This window comes from Spermophilus citellus (assembly GCF_964194105.1).
Source record: "Spermophilus citellus genome assembly, chromosome: 2".
Lineage (NCBI taxonomy): Eukaryota > Metazoa > Chordata > Mammalia > Rodentia > Sciuridae > Spermophilus > Spermophilus citellus.
The window spans coordinates 73,035,907-73,061,939 of record NC_138183.1 but is presented as its reverse complement, the minus strand read 5'-3'; the positions used below and the strand labels follow the sequence as shown (position 1 = coordinate 73,061,939).

Sequence of the window (26,033 nt, the reverse complement as noted above, 5' to 3'; positions counted from 1 at the left end):
CATGAAGGGCAATGCCGAGGGCCACCGAGAAGCCGAGGAGGGCAAGAACTTCAAAATCATTCCAGAACATTGATGAAGCGACAAGAAAATTTCAATAGGTTGAGGAGGGAGAAGAAAGGAAGCAGCATAGACAGCAGAGCTACTTTAGAGGTTTGGCTGTAATCAGAGGAGATGGGGTAGCCAAAGAGTCATAATTTGAGGGAAATTTTCTTTAAGAAAAAGATGGAGTGTGGGTGATAGAAAGGGACATAAGGACAGAGGAAGTAATTGAGGAAATAAGTTCTAATGGGTCAGTGAAGTGATGGGAGTCCTGAGCTGAGGAGGAGAGAAAAACATCCTGTGTGTACCCTTGTAACCTAAGGAGAAGAGGCAAGACTACACACACAGCGGGCTGGTGTCAGGATGGTCAAGTGTTAGCCTGGAGATTTGTCATTTATCACTGAAATAACAAAAAAACTTACTAAATATAGCACCTGCCATCATAAGGTTGAAAATGCTAAACTGAACTATTGTAATTTGGGAATTATCTGTGCCTCTGATTTTTTAAGTGTTTTTATTCGTATTATAATTTATGTATTTATACATGTGGTGCTGAGAATCGAACCCAGTGCCTCACACATGCTAGGCAAGTACTTTACCCCTGAGCCACAATCCAAGCCTCACTTGTATAATTATTAATCAGAATTTACATATGAGATTGAGATAGAGTACTAATAACCCAAGAGTGGCAAGAGTGTAGGAACAGGGGTCAAATCTTCTGCCCAATAGAGAGGGAGGGTGTTCAGGTTATAAATTTCCTGAGACTGGAAGATGTTACCACCCTAGTGAAATAGTAACTAGAACTGAGCAGAGCCCACAGAAAGAATGCCAGGGAGCATGAGGACTCAGGGAGAGGTAGAGGGGACTATAGGCCACGAAATTATATGCAACTACTATTCCAGAATAGAAGAGGATACATTCTGAAGTCTCAAAGCAAGATAATAATACACAATTGTATTAGTAATCAATTGATGTGTAAAATATCACCCCAAAACATAATGGCTTAAACAACGTACAGTGTCTCACAGTTTTAGTAGGTGAGGAATTTGTGAATGAGTTACCTGGTTGATTCTGGCTGTGGGTCTCTCTTTGGTCACAGTCAAAATGGCGGTTGGACTGCATCAACTGAAGGATTGAATGGGGCATGGTAAACCCTATTCAAAATGACTCACCCACAAGGTGTTGTAGGAGTCTCTGGCCATGCAAATCACTTCATAGGGCTGCTTTATTCTCTTCACAATATGGTACTGGCTTCCTCCAGAGTAAGTGATCTGGCAGAGAGCTAACAGAAAACCTTGTATGGCCTAGTTTGGGAAGTCATACATCACCACTGTTCCGTTTTATCCCTTAGAGGCAAATCACCGATTCCCACCTAGACGAAAGGAAGAGTTTCAAAGAATTTCTGAACACAGTTTAAAAATCACCCCCACTGGAAACTTGGGATTCCTATAGAAAGCTTTTCAGAATTCAAGAGCCTCTTGCCACTGCCTATAGCTAAATGGCACATGGCTTCCCTCAGGACAGGCCAAAGGGAGGTGAATCTATTCAAGTGGAAAGGATAAAAGGAGGGCTATGAAACTCTCTGCAGGACACACATTGAAGGGCACATTTTCCAAGTGTTACTAAAAGATGCAATTGATGTTCCTGTGAATTTTAGTGGGCATCACACAGCTAAAGTATCTGGGTGCTCTTTGGAAATGGGTCCCTTGGTTTGCTGGTTCCTGTGTGGACTGCTGAGCTGAGAGATGGACTCTCAGTTTCAGAGTGACCTGCTTTATGCCCGTACTCACAGTTCCTCTGCCTGAATAGGAAATAACCATCCATGTCCCACTGGCCTAGGCTTCTGTGATGATGGGGACATACAGAGGCTTTCACTTTTTTATCTCATTCTCTTAGTCACCATGTTTCTTTATCTCTAACACAGAGATGGCTTCTTACTTCTCAGCAGTGTCCCCTCTTCCCTAGCAGAAATGGATGCCTAATGCTAAGAGAATCTCAAAACATTTTGTTTCTCTCTTACCAAAGCACGATCCTATCTTGCTGCCTACTGGTGCCTTTTCTGACCTTTGTATACATATAGTTCTAGATGACTCAACTGGAAATAATCTGGTCAGCTGTCAGAGGATTCCACGGCGCAGCTGAGCCACTAATAAAAAATATCCAGCAGCAAAACTAACTGTAATATCCTCTAGACATTTAAAATGAGATTGGGTTTTCTATCTTCCCCTGTAATGCATCCTGGCTTATAAAGGAACTTAGGACCTATATGGGGTTAATGAGGCAAATTTGGTCAGGATATCTCACTTCTGAGTCCCCAATTCCATCTACAAAATAAATACAAAACAGATTGTTCCACAACACCTAATATGCAAAAAATGGTCAATGAATGTTCATTTTCTTCTGGTTTAAGTTAAAAACCATGGTGCTATTAGGAGGGAAGAGATGACTCCTTGAGCTGTACATTCCCTATCCTGCTGCTTGGCCTGTGGCATGTTGATATACAACTCACCAGGTAATGGGTGTGGGATTGTAGAAGTCTTGTGATTGATGGCACCAAAACCTAATTAAGCCCAATTCAATTGTATTTGTAATAAAGAATCTCAGGTGATCAAATTGCCATTTTATCAAGGAAAGCACCTCAAAATGGAAGAGACCTCAGGACATGAGAGAACGACTTTGCCAACACACTTTGTTTTGCACTAACTAGAAAAGAGCACGCACATTTTTTTAACATAGGCTGTTCAGATTCAATTGTAGAGGTACGAAGCCATCAGAAATTACCATCAGGTCTTCTGCTTCATAGATGAAAAAAAAATGCCCCTAAAGTTTCTTTTAGTAAAAACATTTTGAATACTTATTAGAAGATATTACTTAGACACATGATTATGTTTCTCAAGAAATCATGAGTAAATGAATGAATTCAGAGACCTGCCCAAGGTCACAAGTTAGTACTCAGAGGAACAAGAACCCTGATATTCTGACTTCCTGATAAATACTCCTGAGAAAGACCAAAATATTCCCGAAAACAGGTAGGAAAACTCTAGACTGGCTCCTGAACACAATTGCAGCACTCTAGTGTCAGCACATGAAGGATGTTCAGTTTTTCTACAGCAGCTCACTCACTCTCTTCTTAGCAGTGAGGGTGTCCTTACCAATGCCTTATATAAAAGGGTTTTTACCTCCATTTAATCCCTTGGACAGCCCCCACTTCACAAGTCCTCTTTGTTTCAGAGGCAAGATAATTACAGATGCCTTAAAGCAGAACTGTTATCATATCATTATCATACTAAATGCTATACAAGGAATTGGTTGAATAAAGAAGTTTTTTGGTTACTCTTGAGGAGCAAGAATGAATAGAAAAATGTCATTACATAGAGGTACTCTAGCCCATGATGATCAGAGACTATTAGGGTCTAAAATCCTAGATTTCTAGGTACAGATACTACTATGTTTCTAAGTATATATACTACAATATTCATCATTTATGCCACTCACATGGTTTGAAACCCTTTCAGATACAATTTGACCTTGCCTAACTCCGGTTTCTTATCTGAACTATGAAATACAGAAAATCATGTGAATGGCTATCTTCTCAGTTCTTCCAAGGATGGAATATAAACTGGACCATCCTATATTCTTAGGAAAAAAGATGAGCCATTACATGCCATAGATGTTATAGAGCATTAGGACAAAGTCCTGGCTGAGAAACATGCTACAGTAATCCAGTATACCTACAAGTTATGAACACATCACAAAAAAATCGTTCTCAGTAGCACATACTTCCAAAAAACCCTTCTCTGTTTATGAGCTTTTAACAATGAAAGTGTTTGCATGACCTCCAATATTTTGTCAGAGGGAAAAGTTAATTTGTATTCATGTTATTAAAAAGGCATTATTTTTCTATTTTGAAAACACAACAGAAAGATCAGCAAATCTTTTGTACATATGTAAATTGCAACTCAAAAATAAACTACTGCCATATTTGTAACAAAGAATAGTAAGTGGATTTTGCAGGCAAGTTAGACGAAAATGCATTTCTCTGAAGTACTTGAGCAGTTATTTTAAACTTTCAGTTAGTCAACAAATACTTGGAGGATATGACAAAGAAAAAATACTGCATATTTTGCCAACAAATGGTTGGGGGTTTTTTTTCCTTACATTAAGTTAAATGTCTTGGATAAAACAAAAGTCCATGATTTGTCTCATATTTCAATTTGATCACTGGTTTACAACTGGAAACTCAGCTTATAGTTGGCAAGATAGAGCAGAACTGGAAAAGGAAGTACCATTTATAGAATGCCTGCTAGGAGCCAGGCACTTTGCACATATAATCTCAGCTAATCCTCATGAAGTAAGTGGTTTTATCATTTCCTTTTTACAGATTAAAAAAGTGAGACTCCAGTTCTCACAGTCACTGGCAGAACTGGGATTCAAGTAATTTCCATGATCATGTGTGCAGGATTGTTCCAGGACTCAGTACACCTTCCTCCAGTAAGGTCTGAAAGTAGATTAGGGCATTTTACTTAGTTTTCAGATTTATATCTCCTTTCATTCAGCAAACTCTGACCTTAAACTTGCCTTCACACCAAATCAAAAGAAAAGGAGGTCAGTACAATGAAAAAATTAAGACCCTGTAAATTTGACCTTCTTATCATGACTGATTCAGATGTTCAATAGTCCCAAAGAGATGTTGAGCTATGTTTCACAATAAAACAGGGTCAAAAGTCAGAAGACCAAACCACCAATATCTTTAGAATCCAGGATTGGAGGAAAGAGATGTTTAGAACACAGATGGTTTGATTACCTTCTTTTATTATCAAATTGTGATGAATATATCAGCTTGGCACAGAATCATTTCTATACTTTTAGTAGTTGAAAATTTCATTTTCTCCAATGGTCTTCAAGTGGGATTTCCAGGAATTTGAAACTGTGTATCTCAGCCAGCAGAAACTTCTGAGGTTCACAATCACACACAGTTTAACGTCTAGAACATCCGTCAACTCCACCTCTCACAGAACTGCTTTGTATCTTCCCTCTCCTTCACATGGAGTCGTCAGAAACCGCTGTTAGAAAAGAAAGAACAGTAACAAAAGTATTTTCTTTTGTCCAAAAGCACAATGCAGAGGCACTTCAAGAATAGAAAAAAGAATTTCTAAGCCTCTTTCAACAAAGCATTAATATTTATTAACTTGCACTTTACTGTAGAATGAATGTTTTATAATAAAAACTTGAGTAGCAACAAAATGGAAATTTCAACCACAAGTGACCTACTCTTCCAGTGATAAAGAGCTTGGGATGGGTGTAGCTGTCCACTGCCTCTGCATTTTCAAGGGTTCTCATTCACTCATGTAGACAAAGCAGTAACTGATTACTGCTCCATGTGATCACTAAAAGCAATAACTAAAAAGTTATAATCTTTATCAATAAGATGTAACTATAATGAAGCTATGAATTAACATATCAATGCTATGTTGAGAAATGGGGCATGTATTAGAAGCTTTTAAAAGCTTAGAATTATATATCCATTTTAAATTTAAATCAATTCCCAAATAATTCAGAAAAGAGGATTTTTTTTCAGATTTGAACAAAACATTTGTCTCAAGTTTGCTTATCCATTCATTCACTATTTATTAAGCACATTTTATTTTCCAGGCACATAGAAATGTGGGATTTTGAATCAGTACCAAAGGTCTAAAAAATAACTTACATGAGATCTTTACTATCAAAGACTGCCCTTACTAAATCACTTTGTAATTCTTTTAACAAACTACTCAATCTTACTACAGCTTTTCATGGTGAGTTATTGAACACTGAAAAAGAACAAGAACATCTCAACTCAATAATTAATGTATACACTGCACAAAGGCAGAGAAATAAAAACCCAGTAGCATTTATTTGTCTTGTCAATTTCCATGATTCAGTACACTGATTGCTGTACTGAGACCATGTAGCAGTGAGCCTGTTAAATGTTCCCTTTCCTAGATTTGAGTGAAGTTTCTGTCCAAATATGTTAGTACTGGATTTCCAACACATCACCTTATGTTTCCATTGGATCTAAGCAGTGTGGAAAGAGTACAGATTTTGGAATCAGGCAGATCCAGGTGTAAATTTCCAATTTATCTGTCCATTTTTCAGTTTCTTCATCTATAAAATGAACATAGCATGAAACTTACAGGATTGTTGCAAAGAATAAAGGAAATGTACATAATCAACATATATTGTGACCTAGTTGCTTTATCTTTTTATACCCCAAATCTGAGAGACCACACTAAAATTGTTCTATTTTAGCTACTGTAATTCACCATGAAAGTAAAAATCAAGAAAAAGTAGAATAAGCCAGAGGTGAACATTTGGAGGCCGATCTATATTTGTCTCAAGAGGCAGTTATTCTATATTCAAGCTATTTCACAGTTAAATAAGGTATCTACTAAGAACAGTGTTTATTTTAAATAACAGGCCTTTAGATTGCTGAATGGGATTGATAGAGAAGAACATATTTTCTCCATCCCTAGACCCTCTGCTTGCTCCAGAATTGTGATTTTGCTGTGACTATTGAAATAGTCACATGAATGTGATGTAGGAATATGTTGCAATGAACCCATTATATAGGATAGGATTATAAAGTACCAATGAATTAATTAAATTATTAACAAGAAGAAAAACAAGATAACTAAAGATTATTTTTGGTTCATTGACAAATAAAAGATCAAAATAAAACAATCATCTGCTAATCAGTTTTTTTAGAGCAAAAAAGCATAAACTCATTTCTTTAAAGCTTTTAAGCACAGTCTTGCTTTGAATGGAACTCTTACCATAAATCTTGCTTCTACCCGAAGCAATTCTGAGAATGCAGACTACACTTCCACTGTACCAAAGAATGGATGTTTTCTCTCTCTTTCCAGTTCTCCTTTTCATATCTTGTTTGCTTTTCTAACTTCTGCCTTTTCCTTTTGATTCCCTGCAGGTAGTCCGGCCATACCAAACCATGTCCAATCCCATGAGCAAGCTCACTGTTCTCAACAGCATGCATTCCCATTTCATCCTGGCTGACAATGGCACGACTGGAAAATACGGAGCCGAAGTGAAACTTCGGAGACAACTGGAAAAGCATATTTCACTTCAGAAGATAAACACAAGTAAGTTGCCCACTGTCCCACTGCCATGCCTTGTAGAAAGTACACAGAAAGTAAAATTATATATCATGCAGCAGTAATACATAAACTTGAGCAAATTGTAAACATGGATCATGTTTTCTCCTGGGCCAGTGGTTCAAATGAGAGACAGTGGTCCAGAGGAGGGCAATGGAGGCAAAAGAACTGATGATGGAATAACTAGGCCCAAGCCCATTTATTATGCAGAACATTTCAACCCCATGAGGGGTATGTCAATGCAGCTATGCTTTCCCTCCAAACTTTTTTTTTTACATCCTTTTCATAGGACTCCAAGGAGAAAAAGTTACCCTGGAGAATTTTTTTTTTTTTTACTCTATAAGCTTTTCTAGTGACTAAAAAAAGAAAAAGGAAAGACAGTATTTTGATCATTGCACAGATCTAGCTACGCAAAGGCATTTCAAGGGCACTGAACATCCCCTAAGCTAAAGCATCATGCAAAACCATCTTGATGAAATTTTAACTCATCTCATAATTCTATGTTCATATTGTCTCTAGATATATGTTTAGGTACATGTGTTTATTTATGTGCATCACATAATACATATCTACTGGTTACATTAATAACATCTCTTAAATGGCTGATGGGCTCTATGTTGTATTTTTTGTGTAAACATTTAAGTGTAAAAGAGTACCAACAACAATGCTCCTCAGATCACTAAGCAGCTTACGTTTAAATGTGATCAATCTACTGTCCATCCTCACAAAATAAAATTCAGTTTCTTTTCAAAGTACCACTCCAGGCTTCATGACAAGTTCAAACTTGATGGTATGATGTGTCCCACTCAAGGAAACTTGGCTCTAATTGATTGACATCCCAAAGCCTGCAATTCCAAATACTAAAAGATTCTCTTTGCATGCATTAGTTTTCAAAACTCCAGTGTAATGTGGCTCAGTGTGCCCAAATCACTTTTCTTTTCTCTGATATTTTTCCTGCATCTATTCCAAATGGGTTTCCCCCTTGGTACAGTGGCCTTCCTGCCACAGTTGGGATGGTAGACCCACCAGACCACAACTTCTCCTTCCTATACTCTCGTCTTTGGGTGTTTGAGGAATTACTGCTGCTTAGTAGCCAAGTTTTACACTTTCATTCTTTTCACAGTGAATTCTGGAGTACTGTCTTTGGGCCTAGATCTGAAGTAAAAGTTGTATTAGAAAACTCCCTTCCTGAAATGTCTTTGGAAAGAAGAAACACAGTAATAGGTCAAGGTGAATGTTTTATGGATAAAAAGAATAGAAAAGCCTAGAAAACTGATTCAGAGTCCAGCAGAGATCAAATGTAATGACACAATCTTATCAATGGGTGGCAGGTTTTGCTATCAATACTAAAACTGAATTTTGTTACAATATTTGATAGAATGGGCAATTAGTTGCAAACGTTATGCAATTCGTGTTATCTACTTAGGTTTTTACAGACTGAATCTTTTCTTTTACCATCAGGTTAGGAATGAGAGCTAAAAGGCACAGAAGCAGGAAAACAAAAAGAATAAAGGGTCTAGTTAGGAACTCAGTGATGAGAAAAATCTGTCTAGACAGGCAAACCACCTTCATTATGCTAGGGCTTGCTGGTGCCTGGGCCAGCTAGTCAGTAGTGTGGGAGCAGAGCTGGATGTGTGGGTATGTAACTTAAGTTTCCATCAAAGGGATGTAAGCTGGAGTTAAAACCCAGTCAGGGCTCTGTTAGTCAAGCCTTGTACCTTACAGAGTTCCCAGAGGAAAGGTGCCCTTTTCTAATTGGTCATCCCAGGGAGGACACCTTTGTGATGGACTTTATGTACCTCAAGGTACACCTTTCTCCAAAGCTTGCAGAAGTACTGAATGTGTGAGTAATCTGCAGAGGAAATCCAGGGAGGCTCATGGATAGTGGCCTGGCCTCAGTGAGGAGCAGAGCTCAGCAGCCTGGAATGTGAAGAGCAGGCCAGAGCAGATGGTTGGGACATCAGGAATGTTGGAAGACATGGCACCAAATGCTAGTCTGTGGGTAGGCAGATCATCATGGACATATCGCATCCCATTTGTGTAGACGCTAGGTCCTTGCTAACCCATGGAGACAAGTAGCAGCGTATGGGCACATGATAAGTGGGGACTAATCTGGGGTCTAAGGGGCAAGGCTCAAACTAGGGCACTTTGGTGACTGTCTTTGAGGCATCAAAGAAACCCATAGGCTACCATTCAGTAATGAAATTAAATAGAGGAAGGTTCCAGAGATTAAAGTCATAGGATTTTAAGTGGTACAGGGTGAGGAATTTGCCCATGAGCTGTAGTAAATGATGTGTGATTCGGCTCCTACCCCAGTTCTATCCCTGAACTTAAGGGTGGCAAGCAAACAACTCATCCCAGTTTGCCTGGAACTGTGGCAGGTTTAGCACAGAAAGTCCCATGTCCCTGAGCACTCTTGGTCTTGGAAAAACTGAGAGATGGATTCAAAAGATACTGATTGTATCTGTTTCCCTTATTGCTGTATTTAGTCCACAAGGCAGGGAGGGGCAGCAAGCTCCTCACAGTGTAAAGGTGATCCAGACTCACTGACATAGAGGTCTCCAGCTATCAGCAAAGAGCCCACAGAGAACATAGAAACCTACAGAACAGAACTGAGACGATGGGCAAAAAGTGAACCTGGTCATCACACAAAACAGCCTAAGAATACAAACCCTTGATGCAATCCTCCTCAGCCAATATTTAGAGCAGCACTTTTACTTTCTAATCTAGACATTTTTTCTTTATATCATAATTAGCAATAATGTGGTTCTTTCAAAAATTAAATTTTATTCTGTGAGTTTATTCTAAAAATTCCATTTACATAGTGACACGTAGAGAAATTATTAAATTTTAGAGAAATAGCAATCCTGTGCAGAATCTTTTTGTTTGTTTGTTTTATTGATTATTTAAAGCATTACATAGCTCATGATATATCATCTTTCATACATTTGACTCAAATTGTGTTTTGAACTCCCATTTTCACCCCAAATACAGATTGCAGAATCACGTCTGTTACATATTCACATTTTTACATAATGCCATATTAGTGACTGTTGTATTCTGCTATCTTTCCTATCCCCTACTATCCCCCCTCCCCTCCCCTCCCCTCCCATCTTCCCTCTCTACCTCCCCTGTTGTTGTTCAATTCTCTCCCTTTTTTTCCCTCCCCCTTGCCCCTCATAACCTCTTATAATTTTATGTATCATTGAAGGTCTCCTACTATTTCCATGTGCTTGTTAAGATATATTTCCTTACATTTTTTTCCTTTTAAAATAAATTCTGAAAAATAAACAAAAAAAATGAATATCCCATTTACATTTTCATTTCTTGCTTTAAAAGTTTGGGAAATCTAAAGTACAACTCTGAAACTCAATTTCCTGCAAATTAGAGCCATGATTATATTCTCTACCTCCTCACCCTTAGGACATCCCCAGGACATCTGCACACATATGACACTTTCCTCAATAAAGTGCCAGACCTCATCACTAGTGGTGACCTGCATGTGGCAGTAACCTACCCATAATCCTCTTTTCTTACATAGATGACATAATCCTCTGGACGGTATTTCCCTTAAATATAAAGTGAATCCCTCTCAGGACACCCATAAGCTCTTTATCACCAACACTCTAGTTATTAATAATAACATATTACAAGTGCCAATGTTCTCCATTTTTCTCAGCACTCTGGCATTCATTACCTCATTCTCTCCCCTTCTCCCTACCCATTCCTACTGTTGACAGTCAATAGTGAGCATTGTAAGGGATTACTGCTGGGCTTTGTTTATAAAAGAGAAACCTTTTAGACATGAACAGCTACCTGCTTTAGAACACTATCTGCAATTTTTAAACTTCAAATTTAATATGCAAGGAACAAGGCCAATCTTCTCTTCCATAAATAAATATTTACTGAGCTCATGTGCCAGTAATAGTTAAGGTCTGGAAAGTAACAGCAACAATTGTTTAATTCATTGATCTTAAGTCAAAGATAAACAGTAATAAATAAGAAAATATGTGATGTCTGACAGTAAAAAGTGCTATTAAAAAATCAAGATCTGGAGATATATGTCTGCATGCATGCTTATGTGTTTCAGAGAATCATTTATATCAGGTGATAGGAAGAGCCTCTAATGAGGAGATCACATTGAAGCAGAGGCCTGACAGATATGTGGGGGGGGGGGCAGGGACTGGAAAGAGCATTCCATGGAGAATTAAAGCAGGGACAGAAGTTCAAGAGTTCAATGAAAAGCAGGAAATGCTTGGTAAAAACTTGGATTTTGTTATAATGAGTTTGGATCTGGCAATTTATAGTATCTCCCTTAAAAAAAAAAAAGTCACTGAAATTCTAATCTAGAGGTTAAAATGTGGTCAGGGATAAGATTAAAAGCAAGGAGATGCTCTTAGCAGGCTACTGAAGTGTTGCCGGGGAAAGAGGACAGTGGTTTGAATAAGGATGGCAGCAGAAGAGGTAATAAAACATGGTAGAATTCAAGATAGAAAATATATATGAGCTACTCCAGAAAGCAGCATCCAAGTGCCTGATGAAGCTTTAAGACCCCACCATACATTTTGTAAACATTATTAAATTCCAAACATGCCAAAACTAGAGCACATTATCATGGCCAGGGTATTACTATGACTATTAGTAATATATATTACATGGCAGGCACAGTACTGCTAGTTGACATGTAACCTAAAACTATCACCTAGCCTCTGTATTCATCAACCTATGCCCAGGTTTATTTCCTGGATATGTAAACCCACCACTTCCCTCCTCTATGGAAATTAATGAAACCCAGACAGCATATTATTTCATCCATACACATTTCAGTACCAAAGTATTTTTTTTCAACTTGTGTTGGCCACACATAGGCTCAATTTTACAACTATCTCCTTAACTCAGTAGCAATGTAACAACAAATGTTGATCCAAGCATTCTTTAACAGATCTTTTTAAAAATAAGACACATTTCAGGAGCATCAAAACACAGTGAGAAGGGATTTAATTCTGGTTTTCTATGACACAGTAGGGTAACTATTTTTTCAAACAATCTGATGTATTTTAAGATGACGAGAAGAATCTAAACTTCCCAACACACACACACACACACACACACACACACACACACACACACGGTTAATGTTTGAAAAGGTGAGATGACTCCTCTGACTTGATTACTACACATTGTATACATGCATTGAATTAACAATAATGTGCTCAAGAAATGTATGAATATTGACTTAAAAACATGTTAAAGTTTATCTTTAAAGTTTGGTGATCATCTTTTCTAGTACACAATTCTACTCTCAGCTGACTGGAAACCATCTAAAACAAATGCTAACATTACAATTCTTAAAATGAAGGTTAGAAAAATCCCCACCAATTTTGATTTGCCCTCTAAGAGTTTGAAAGGAAGATTATATCTTTAGGGAAAAAAAGGGGGGGATGTCTATTCCAAGTCCTATAAATTGACAGAAGCAAGTGGACCCAGGAATTCAGATCATCATGTCTCATGACCTCAGGCAAGTTATTGTATTTCTCTTAGGTTTTGATTTCTGCATCTGCGAACAAGATTGGTAATTCCTCTCAGTCTTGTGAGAAAGTCAACCTAGGAAAGGATTCTGCCATATGGAAGTTCAGGACATTGGTTCTCTTTGTGCCTTCTCAGGGGTACGTGTACCCCAGAGGACACCATCAGACTGTCACAGGTTCTACCCCAAGACTCAGACCTCTCACCTGAAGTCTAGGGCATTCATTAGAATATCTTCACTAGGTTAATTTAGACCCTTATTCTGGTATTGAAGAAGCCACACTCCTGTAGTTATGGAGAAGTCCCCAAGGGGAAATAGAGGCTTGAAATTATACCCTGGCCCATGTCATCAAGTCTCTATTGACATTGCTTATCAAAGAGTAATTGAACAATTTGTGGTCACTGCAGTGATAATCAGAAAACTGTCTTTTTCTGTAATACTGTTGAAAATAGACTCTAAGTTGTAGTTGTCACTCCAGCTGGAGTAAACAGTATAATGAGAAATATAAGCTTTCCTTGCAGATTCAGATTCTAAGTGTTTAAGAGTAACAGGATACATCGGTGGGATTGCAGGTGCCAGAATTGGGGCTGAATGTGCATTATCCCAGAGTTGATCTTGAAAATTAAGATTCAGTCTAGTACTAGATTTTCTTATAATTTACCACTTTATTCCAAAGGGATACTACAAATATTTTGTATTGTTTAAGATATTGTTTGTATTTGCCTGTCATTTAGATTTGGCCAGATGGAAATTTTATTTGGATTGCACATCTAATTATATTGTAAACATCAACTGCACATGTAGAAAATTCCTTTAAGAAGCTAGAGTCTTTTGACTGTCTCCCTGCTTGAAAAGGAACTCTATGTCAAACTAAATCCAGTCTAAGATTATTTCTTCGTGCAGACTTTAGAGATACATATTTTTTTGTGATGTTAGTTGATGGGGGTGTCTGGATAGGCTTGGATTTCCAGAGCCAGTTCTTTTGCCACCTTCAAAGTTCACTTGGAAGAGACTTTGATGCTGTTCTTTCTTTGCCCCAGAGTAACATTTGACATTTAAGTGTGGTCTCACCTGATGAGGCTGTCTAGAGTACTCTCCTCTAAAGAAGATTAAAATGAGCTTGGCATTTATTTCCAAGTAAATAAGGAGCAGAAATGATTGCAGAATTCATAAAATACAATCAAACTTGGTATTTGAGCATATTGGAGTTTAGAAGTCTATGGAAAAATATTTTATCATGAAGTTCCCAAGCCAGCACCTATTCATATAATTATGTGCTTATTCACACAAACTAACAAAAATGATCAGATTGGTTCCCAGTAGGATAGAATAAGTTATGTGGATTTTGTTGCTAGGGGTCAGTGGGTGGAACAGGGGAATGGGGAATAAGTATTTCCTCTTTGCTTGGAGATATATGATATGTGAATACTGTGAACATGTGGTACACAAGGTAAGTCAGTAAAGTCCAGTTGGTTACTGGAGGTTGGTAAAATCCACTTGGCTAAACTAAACTGGACTTTAAATTGGTATGTGTTTGAGAGATCACACACACACACACACACACACACACACACACACCAATGTAAAGCATTTTGTTGCAGTGAGGTTTTGTTGTACTTAGTCACAAGTAAGTACTTATATATGTCTCATTTACACTCTGGTTCCTTCACCACATTTCTTGGTGATAATCCTAAAATATGATTGTAGTATTGTTCTTAACTAGGGAGACTTGGTTTCCTATAGGATGCCTTTAAAAATATGAGAGAAGATTTAGGGTCATGATTTCTGGTGCTTATTCATGGCATAGGAGAGGGAGCAGGAATTTCCGCCTTCTATTATATGCAAGACATTTTCACCTGAAGAACTGCCTCACCCAAACACCAACAGCATCCCTTAGGAAATACTATTTGGAGTATATCCTCAGTTAAAGATTTATGTAAAAGAAACATCACTTCTTTCACAGTGGCAATACGATACAAAACATTTGACAACCTCCAAAAACTCTGATACCCTAAATTTAAAGCACAAGCTAGATGTCAGCTCTGATACTTCTTTAAATCCTAATATCATTTGCTATCAGGAAGTTCCTCTAGAATTCATTGGTGCTGAATCATGAACCAGTGATCTCCTGGGTGAAAACCAAAGTCGTCCGCCTTAGAGCTCCCAGCATATTTGAAAACTGTAAAAGAACTTGAATCGATTCTCTGCCATTATGGCTGTCCGGAAGTTCTTTTTCATTTGAAGAGACACACTGACCTGCTTACCAGGTAGAATTAACTTATGAAGTAAATCAGATCAGAATTTCGAATTTAGCAGCAGCTGTTTTTAGCACCACTGCTTTGTATATTTTGGGCTCAGTGAATCCAGGAATATGCTCAAGGCTGGGAGTTTTCCTGTCAGAGTCCTGGGTTCTCAGAAAAATCCTGCTGTGCACAGTTATTAGCTAATGTGGGAGAAGATACAAGGGCCCAGAGATACAGCTGCTTTACCCATGGGCCAGGGAGGGAGATGGAGAATCTAATCCGTGACAACGTTGCCCAGGGACTATTTTAATAAATCAAGATTCTAACAGAATGGAGTTTGAAATTGAATAACAAGAAAATGCTAATTTTTGATCTACAAATTACTGAGATTTATTTTGGACATGAGAGACTGGGTAGAAATATAAATCTCGAGTGAATGAATAAATTCATGAAGTAAAACACCATGAGGCATTGTTTTTCAAAAATTTACATTCCATTTCTAGTACATGTCATTTATTTCCCTGGACTGTAGTAGACCCCTGGTATGTATTAGCATTTTCCTATTGTTAAATTATGACACCCACTTACCCTAAAAATTTGACATAGATTAAAGAGCACCATTGACATCTTTAACACATGTGTCATTTATCCAACCCTATTTTTATTTTAGTTTGTATAATCAATAAAGCCCAAATGGTAGATTTAGATGATTTATAGACAATTGGGGTTTCCCTTTTACCTTGGAGAGTTAAAAAAAAAACTAGGAGAATGAATTGCCTTACGGATTTAATGAAACCATAAGCAAGAACTTTGCAAATAAATTTTGCTTTTGCTCTCTGGATACTCTATTGTACAACAATTTCTTTGCTCTATTTTGGTCTAGTATTTTTTTCCCATCACTATCATGTTGAGTATTATTGTCTTAAATACTAGTAAGTGAAACGATTCAGATTTGAAAATTTTTTTGGATGTAAAATTTTCAGATTAGGGATGTTTAACCTAAATCAAAATTGGGACTTGTTCATTCACACAAGTTCCTATAATAATATTCATAAATCCCATTGGAAAATAAATAATTTTAAAATACAAATTACTAAGTCAAGAAAATATTATAACCATGACAATGGGATAATTTCCATTATATGCAAAGAGTATCTACAAATCAAAAAGAAAAGTGTGAGAAGCCCTTTGGGAAAATAGATAAAATATACCAACAAGATCTTCACAAGAAACAAAATACAAATGCTCAGCTTCATTTGACAATGAAATGTTTAACCTATCAAATTGGCAAAAACCAAAGGTTGAAAATATCTAGTGTCAGTATATATGGAAATATGTGCCCATTTTTGGTAATTATAGACAACAACATGTGAAAGATAGTTTTGCTACCTCTGTCAAATTTTAAATGTGCATGCCCTTGAGCCCTGTAATTTTACCTCTAGGAATTTATTCTGTGTATATATACAATGTTATATTTTTAGTAACAAATGGAAATAACCCAATGATTCATCAATAGCAAATAGTTCAAGTTATATGTAGATGTATAGTGAAATATTCTAAAAGTATTACGAATAATGTAAAAGCTTTGAACTCATAGAAATTTAAGAGGATATGTTTTTCTTTTCTTAAAAGTCTACTGTACAGGGCTGGGGTTGTAGCTCAGCAGTATAGTGCTTGCCTAGCATGTGTGAGGCCCTGGGTTCAATCCTCAGCACCACATACAAATAAATGAAATAAAGGAATTGTGTCTATTTACAACTAAAATAAATGTGTGTGTTTGTATAAAGTCTATTGTATAACAACTATATTAAACAAATGTATAATCACATTTATATGCTTGAACAAGTCATATTTATAGTGAGATTTAGGTTGTGGAGGGAAAGACAAGAAGTGATACTCTTTATATCTTCAAAAACTTCTTGATGTTGACTTTTAGAGTGAAAAGGTATTACTTTTGTAAAAGAACACACCTTTGGAATTAGTCAGGCTGTCTTGTGTGGGAGTTTGGGGTCTTCCTCTCACAAGTATATGTGTATCTTATTTTAAAAAATTTAAAATTAATGTACATATTTATACAAAATGATGCTATAAGCCACATATGTAGTAAAATAGTACTGTAGTGGGACAAATTAACATCCCATAATGTTATGCAGTTACCCATTTTCCCTCTATGGCAAGAATAGCCATAATCTACTCATTTAGCAAAAATCCTGAATTCAGTACACCATTATTAGCTATGGTCCTCAAATTGTATGTTGTACATTAGATCTTGCAACTTGTTCATCTTCCTAAGACGTCCCAGTTTTCTTTCCCCACCCACTCCCAGGGGTGGCCCCTATCATTCTTGACCTGTAGGTAAGGAACCTGTCCAGCTGTGTTCAATAAAGTTTCACGAAACTTCTGGCAATTCTTTACTCCTAATAAAAATTCAATTCAGGAAAACTAAGAGTAGAGAGGTTGGGTAAGGACACAGAACAATTTTCTCAAATGATTATAAAGAATAGGTGTACAAATTATTAAGACCATGGTAACAGATTTTGTGTTAGATTTGATAATGGCCGATACTGAGACCTTTTTGAAGCTGGTGAATGACAAGACAGCCTAAATTTATTCACCATCCTTATCTACTACAAGTAGACCTAAAATTCCCTGTTTATGTCCCTACCATGAGAACAATCCAGTGCAGCTCAAACTGTTCATTTTCCCTTGGTTAAGTTCCTAGGCACCCCAAAGTCTAGCTCCTTCTCCCCAATATGGTGCAGCCCACCCAACAGCTATTTCACGTTGAACATTGTCCATATGCTCACTGTGAAAAAGTAGCTTCAGGACACTCTTTACTTCACTATATTTTTAAGGCCTTATCTTTGCGGGCAAAATATATGTCAATTTCTTAACTTTTTCAAAATGTGGTCAAAACAAGAACTTGAAATCTCAAATAGTGATTGCTCTCTGTTATATTTCCCCTTGACAATACTTTAGGGCTCTTTCTTTAAGAAGTATTTACTTGTGGGCCTACAATATACAAAGCACTGTAGGGGTTACAAGATAAATAAGACATGGCTGTGTACTTGAAGAACTTAGTTTTACAAATAAGTTAATAATGACTGGCAATTTATGAGTGCTACCCTAAATAATTTATAAGCAACACCTGATTTAATCCTAACACCGAACATGAAGCAGGTACCATTATTTTTCCCATTTACCAATTTAAAAGAGAGAGAGAGAGAGAGAGAGAGACAGACAGACAGACAGACAGACAGACACACACACACACCAAGTAATAGGTCCAAGGTCAGACTTTAGTAAGTGGCAAACCCAAGGAGTCTATGTCTAAGCCAATGCCAGGACTGCTCTGCTCTACAGCCTCTCTGTATGAAAAGATATGCATTATAGACCAGCAAGTGTTTAAAGTCTTTTAGTCATATAAAGTACAATGGTAATTCAAACATTCCTGGGTTGAACATTCATGGGAGTGCCTTGTCAGAGGGATTTCAAGTAAGATTTGACAGGCAGAATGGGGGCGATGGATTGCCAGCCACACGATGGGTGGAAGCTTCCAACAACTAGAAATTTAGTCTACTGCATATAATCTAAACTTATTTTACTTTTGTTAATTTTTTTTAATCTTCTGTCAGCATAAACAAAATTTCAGCTACAGGCATGAATAAAGAGGACACTTGAACTAAAGTTCTCTTTCAGGAAATAGAATCATCAAAATCATGAGGGAAAGATATACATATTTCATTGTTTCCTTTTGCTTATGCTGACAGATTTCTTTTAAGGAGATGTTAAAGCAGAATATAGAATCAAACAACAGAAAGTGTGTATTTATAATTTTCTTTTCATCTAGTTTGTTGCTTTAATTTTGTAAATAGGAAAGTCACTTAGAAAAGGTCAAGTCTCCTGCCTCAACTCATTCAATGAATTAACTTGAACCTGAACTGTAAACTCCTAGTCTGCTGGTCTTTCTTCAGCCTTTTGTTACTACCTTAGTTTTGGGTGGCACTTTCTTACTCTTTGGTATAACTCCTTAAGAATTCAGATTCTCCAGCAACCAACAGAAGTAGGATATGTGGGGCATCAACCTTATTTCAATGAAAAAATTCTTAGCACCATTTCCCATTTTCTCTACTGTGTCTTGAAGGGCAATTAATGAAATATCAAGACAACCATGGATATAATCAATACATACTTCTGATCTAGACATTTCCATTTTTAACTTTGCCACTAATATTATCCTGGATGATCTTCACTAAAATGTCATTTAAACTTCTGTTCATTAGGATTTGATAACTGGGGGTAAAATAAACTGAAAATACCCGTATGCTGTTCACTCTGCAGGAAGGATGTTGCTAAACCATTTTTTGTTTGTTTGCTCAGTTCCATTAACAAATGCTTGTGCCATATTTCCAGTAAGGTGTGTGTGGTTTCTGTCTATCTGAAGCTTTGCTTATAGCATTTAGCAAGTGGTCTAATTGCCATACACAGTTATAGAGCAGCCTGGGGGATGAGTTTACAAGCTGAATATGTTCTTAGAAACAGGCTAATTAGGAACTTTCTGGACAATGTACAATAGTTACTCTTGGTTTGTTATTTTATGAAGTCTGAGGAATCCAAAGGAACCAACCTTTACATCCTATGCTTTGAGGGATATTACTTTGTGCTTTTTCCAATAAGGACATTAATACTAGAGGTCAACTCTGCCAGGTTATGGGCACTGGGGAATGGCCAAGAATTGGATACCATGCCTCTCACCAACCAGCTACCTACCACCCAACTCCTACCTCTCAACAACTGCTACTGATTGAGGCTGCTCCTTGAAGTCTACCATGATCCTAGGAAGCTAGGGTCAAGAGACCTAACTTAAGGATCTAGAGTCCTCCCTCAATGCTATTTCTAGGGAGGGAACAAAAAGGCAGCAGAAAAAGCACTGCTTTTGCCCATGGGATTCTCCTCCAAGGCCTAGATTTGAGATGAGATGGCTTAGACAGCAGCTGGCAACTCCAGAAACATGATGTCGCCATTGCCTTTGTCTCTCAGTGTGGTGTAGAGGAACCAACGTGGTAGGAAACCTATGTAACTGAAATGGCTTTGATGACTTTATACATATCAATATAGATATGACTATATCTATATCTTGGCCAATGAAAGAAGAGTAACATGTAGAGAACCAGTCAAGTAAATAGCATTATTCATGTTGAATGACACATTGACATTTGTTTCAATTAATCTTTAAAAGGAAAAACATTAGATTAGCCTCTGAAAGGGTAGTTTTTTAGGTCATATGTAGCTAATCCCTTGAGAATGGAACACTTATTTCTCCAGAAATCAGAAAAATTATTTTTAAAGGAGGTTAGGGATGAATCTAGATCTTGTGTCTGGGAAGGCACAGAACTGGAAGATGCATAATTATCATTATAGTTAATTAAACAGCAACTATCATTTCTTAAGGATTTACTAAGTGCCAGACATTGAATTTTAACCCCCTCACTACCCTTAAGCTGAAACAGAATTATAAAGGATATTTCCTCCAGTAAAGGGAAGGTTGATTTTAAAAATCTGTTTAATCTTGACTTTAAGAAATGCTGCGTGATTCTTTGCATAGGTCTGAATGTGCATTGTGAGTTGCAGTCACACTTATAAAATATATAAAAATTGGGTAAGCCATCTGCTTTTAAAAAATGTGTATCCAACCAGTGGGTTGTAGAAATTTCAAAGATTTTATTTTTTGACAGGATGCCTGCCGTTTTTCTCTCTTGACTCCCGCTTGTTTTATTCATTTTGGGGTAGTTGCCAATTAGACCCCATTGGTAAGTATAATTAATAGACAACTTGAATTTCCTCTTAAACCCCAGCCAAGAAAGTTAACCATAGAAGCCTTCATTTCCTTTAAAAATTCCTAACATTATCACTTCCTATGGCTGCCATTTATCTCTACCTCCTAAAGTCATCCAACCATATCAGAGACTAGTGACTCCTCATGATTTGTCATTCCAAAGCTGCCACATAGGAGAGCTTGGCAGCACTGCTAGGATATTACCAGAGAAGGAAGCATTTACTTATGATCCAGGCATTCTGCAAGGCACTTTTATATATGCTGTCTCTTTTAAAACATTCAAAAACCTTTCAAGTAGGAACTGTCTTCCTTTCTTAGAGTTGACAAGATGGAAGCTCAAAGAGATTATGTCCTTGTCTTAAATCCATTTAGTGAGGCAAATGGATGTAAACCAACACTGGTGTGAATCCAAAACCCTCGCTTATTCCATCCATATAGGAAAATATTATCTCATTCAAGAAGATCCCCTTAAATTTTGTTAGCTTAGAATACCTAATGGCCATCATTCCATTCAATAACCAGTTGAGCAGCTCTGTGCCAGACATGGGTCAAGCATTGGTTTGGTCGCAAGGAGACATCAAGCAGGACTTTGGGAAGAAGGTGGAGTAGAACAATAGGAGGACAACGTGGGTGAGGTGATGGGTTGGGATGCAGGCAGTCGGAGCTCCTGATCGTGTCCTCATGGCTACAGTCTTTCTTCATGTGACTCGTGGACTTCCCTTTGTCATCCTATGCCTGAGAATATATGAAGGAGGCTGGGAAGGCAAAGGGACGTTCAATTGTCATCACTGGCATCTTTTTTTGATCATTGCACCATCATCCAATGCATTGGGATAACCATGACATGATATTTTCCATCATTGAGCCCATAACTGTCCCATGAGAGGGATAACAACTCTATGTTAAATTCATTGTAGAATTTTATCCAGGGATCTTGGGAAGTGGGAACAAGTGACAGACTAACCGAGAAACTTCAAACCCTGTGACCTGAACAGAAAATTAATATTTCTCTGAGCAGGCTATGTGTCTATCGACATCTTACTGTCTTCAGTGGATGCTCTCATCTGTTCAGCCCAATCATGCAGACTTTCTACTGCCTCGACCAATCAAGACCAAATATCAAATTACAGATACCAATTCATGATCATTTTGCACAAGACTGTGAAGACTTGCCATTTTTCAGATGCTCTCAACTGACAATGTTGTTCAATATTTTCTCTGCCGTTTAGAAGGTTGACCCTCTAGAGAATAATTTGATGAAGAAAACAATCTAAGTCTTGCCTTTTCTTCATTTAATGGAATGACTTGACTCAAGTCAGCTGTGTATCTTGCAATGCTCATTAATGAGAAGCCACTTTATCAAGATAACGAAGTCAAAATCACTCTAAGGAACAGAACAAATGTTAATAAAAACAGTTTCATGGAGTCTGCCTATCTTGTTCATCTGACTCTCTTCCTATGCAATCTGGGCATTCTCTCTTTTTCAGCAAAGATTTTCCCAAATTGGAATTATTCAGGGACTAAGACAATACTTATCAACAAATAAGACTGAACAGGGAAATTCTCTACCATTCTCATCTGATGAGGTAGACACTTTTACCTGTAGGGAAGAACTTTGAGATCTCTTTGCAGATTAGAATGATTTAGGTTGCAAATGTTTAACTAACATTTTTGATCTCAAGGTCAGAAAAATTAACTGTTGTTTATCAGATTCTTATCAATATAACAGAGACTTTCCTGAAGGGATCCAACCTCATCCTTGTTTCATTGCTAACTGAAAATCCTTCCATATTTTTCATTTTTTTTCTGGCTTCTTATTCACCATAATATCATGTGGACCTTCTGTCCCACCCATTCCAAAATACTTGTAATTTTTCTTAAATAACTCAATCATTAGATGTATTTCTATTCCTTTTTGATATTTGCTAAAATTTGATCTTCTCCCATTCCTACCTGTCTGGTCAAAACCTATACTCCTGAGTCTCAAAATCAAAAATCTCTTCTTTGCTCATCCCAATCCCTCACTTCCTCTGATTTTAATAGACCCACATTCACCCCTTCTGCTGTGTTCCTGTGTCACTCTGTCATGGCATCTCTTCTTTCGGTAATAAGAGTGTCTGCCCATCTTCTTGCTCTGTCCCCCATCACATGTAGATCGTGGATTCCTAGAGAGCAGGGCATGTCTCTTGTCCATTTTTGTCATCCCGAAAACAGTGCAGCATCTGGCACATCCCAGCAGGTGCTCAATAAATGACTGTTGTAAATATTAACACCTGGTTTTCCTAGCCCAACTTTTAGTTCTGGTTTCTAATTTGATACAAAAAAAGTAATAGAGCTTAGATATTAAAATCTAGAAAAGAAGGACAAAATGACAGCAACATAGACTCACGGAGGAAAAATAAATGGGAACACGTACAAGCAAAGACCATCATCATGCATATTTCTGTTTATTAGGCATGAAAGCATTTAGTCTGGGAGATTTTAACTGTGTTCCTATGAAATCACGATTGTTGATAAATCATTTCCATCTTATGAGAGTAAGAATATTTTTTTTGTAGTATCTGATGCCATCATGGCTTCGAGTATTTCCACTAAAATGAATAAGATAACTACTGACTTTTCCCTACTTATTCAAAGTGATAATTGCCGGTGGCTGCTTTTCAATCTAGATTTTGATCGATCTATTGGGTAGAAATTCATACTCACTTTAGAGGGGAAAAACATAAAATAAATGGGAAAACTTGTGCTGAGAACTTTTCTGCCATAATGAACAATTTTACAGTGAGATATATTTAGAGAAGATATGGTATCTCATTCTCTGGGGATCTAGAAGAAAAGTGGGCTGAGATTTTTAATTTGCTTAAGAATGGCTAAGGCCAAGGAATTTATATAGGACCTTCAAAGTCCCTTCCCAAGGATTTTATAATAATTTGTTGATCCCTTCAAAGTGTTTGGAGCATTTCAAGCCCTTGAAACTCATGGATGTAAAAGTGAATGTAATTCAAATAGACTTGAGGAATGATGAAAAATAATGTTCCTGCTTGTCACTAATCAAGCTGCCATCATTTTGTTCTTTTAACCTTGAACCTCAGCACAATATCCTTGAGCCCTGAGGGGGAAAACTGACAAAAAGAAAATAGGAAGTTTATGCCCTAATAGTGGCCAAATTAACAGATTTTTTTTTCTCTTATGCCACCCATAGATACAACAAATAAGGAGCCCTTCCCCTCACTGAACAGGCTGTCCCTGTTCTGCACTCGAGGCCAGATTTCAAAAGCTATGCCGAGTTCTGCATGCCACAACCCAGCAGGCAAGGCAAACACTCAAGTCCTAAAGCACAGGCTGAGGAATCAGGGACTCTAACAAGCCTTGGCACCTCTGGATCCGCATGGGGTTCTGTGGGAAATCTCTGCTGGAAGGAGGGAGAGGGAGAGAAATGGGTGTGTGCCTCTGCCAACGCAGGGAGGCGAGGACTGGAGTCAGCTCCCCCGGTCATCAACCAAATTGGAGCTGAACCCACCCTCATTAGCAGCATTTCTCCTACCCAGAACCACACAGGGGGCACATATTGATTCCACTGCACATTAGGATTTATTATGATTCATTATGAATCCTGGTGGAGACTGGGAAGCAAGCAGCAAATTGAACATGGCAAACCCACATGAAGAGTTTAGGGAGGAGGAGAAAATTCACCCTTGTGTTTCTAATCTCAGGTACTGTTTTCTTGGCATACATGCATGGAGCAATATTTGTTTTGTTCTATTCATGTATTTGTTCTCATTAGTCAAGAACTGTTGTAGCAAGTATAAATTATTCCTCCTCAACTTAGGTATGTAGGAAATAAATGTCACACAATAAAAATTTTCCTTAATTCAAATACATCTAACTCCAGGACCCTTTCCATCCAGGTTTCGGTAAATTCAATCTAATCTTTATTAGGATTCTCGCCCTACTCCCTCCATGTTAATTCATTTTCCATCACTACAACAAATACCTGGGATGATCAATTTATAAGAAGAAAAATTTTATTTAGCTCATAGATTTAGAGGTTCCAGTGTATGATTGGGGTCCTGTGGTGAGGCAGTCTATCATAGTGTGACCATGTGGCAGAGGAAGTGAAAGAGAGGATGAGAAAGAGATTGGGAGTCTCACAATCTCCTTCAAGAACCAAAGTGACCGAAAGACCTCACTATCCCCAAACACACAGATGTTTGGGGATAGTGAAGATCCAGACTATAGCCCCCCACCCCCATACACCCATACCCTTTTGCTCTTACTCCTTCATTCCTACAGAGCATTTGGGAAATTGGGAAGGACATCTTCCCTCAGCCAAGGTTACCACTGATTGATAGAGTCCAAGTTCTCTTGATCTCTCCAAGCTGTGTGCCTTTGGTGTTCATACCAAGTAAAGCCAATGGGACTTTTTTTGCTGCCACTGACCCCCAAGGCTCAGCAGCCTCAGTTCAGTATCTCACCATGCACTTTGCAGAAGTCACCCTCAAATGGGATCCTGGGGTCATTTCCACCCTCATGGAGCTTACACATTGGAGAAAAGGACATAGTAAATAGGATGTCAGATGAAAGCAAAATATATAGTGTATTGGATAATGACAAGTGCCAAGGAGAGAAATGAAGCAGGGAATGCAGAAAAGGTGGTGGAAGGAAGGGGGTGCAATTTTAAGTAGACTGGTAGGGAAGACAAGAAGGGCCAAGAGAACCAAGAACTGAGTCTTGGGACAGTGTCAGTATCACAGGTTGGGTAGATGAGTAGGAATCAGGAAAAAGAGATGCAAGAGCAGCTAGTCAGGTAAGAGAAAAACTAAGAGGGCAACTGTCTGTATGTCCAGGAACAAGCATATTTGCAAGAGGAAAGAATGGCCAACTGAAACCATCAGGGATGTTGTTAAGTCTCTTTTTGGATTTCTCCCCTATCTCACCTACTCCCACCTTTCTCCATCAAAGAAACTGCCAGATTTGGTGGTGGTACACATCTGTCATCCCAGTGACTCAGATGGCTGAGGCAGGAGATTACAAGTTTAAGGCTAGTCTCAGCAACTTGGCTAGACCCCACCTCTTATTAAAAAATAAAAAAGGGCTGGGGGTGTCACTCAGTGTTAGAGTATCCCTGAATTCAATCCCAGTACCAACGACACTTGCTTTTCTCTTCTTCCTCTTCAGGACATTAGTGAGCTTTGGGGTTGTGGTAGTGGGGTGGTAATAGTGTGTGTATATAACAAAAG

The 26,033-nt window shown here is 37.8% G+C and overlaps 1 protein-coding gene across 1 annotated transcript in view; it reads left to right on the top strand.

Moving 5' to 3' along the window:
- TRPM3 (transient receptor potential cation channel subfamily M member 3) overlaps positions 1 to 26,033 on the top strand; it is a 279,668-nt gene that overhangs the window by 24,866 nt on the left and 228,769 nt on the right. Inside the window, exon 4 of the mRNA XM_081264172.1 lies at positions 7,004 to 7,175. Coding sequence (XP_081120298.1) covers positions 7,004 to 7,175 — 172 coding nt within the window. The remainder of the gene's footprint in view (positions 1 to 7,003; positions 7,176 to 26,033) is intronic.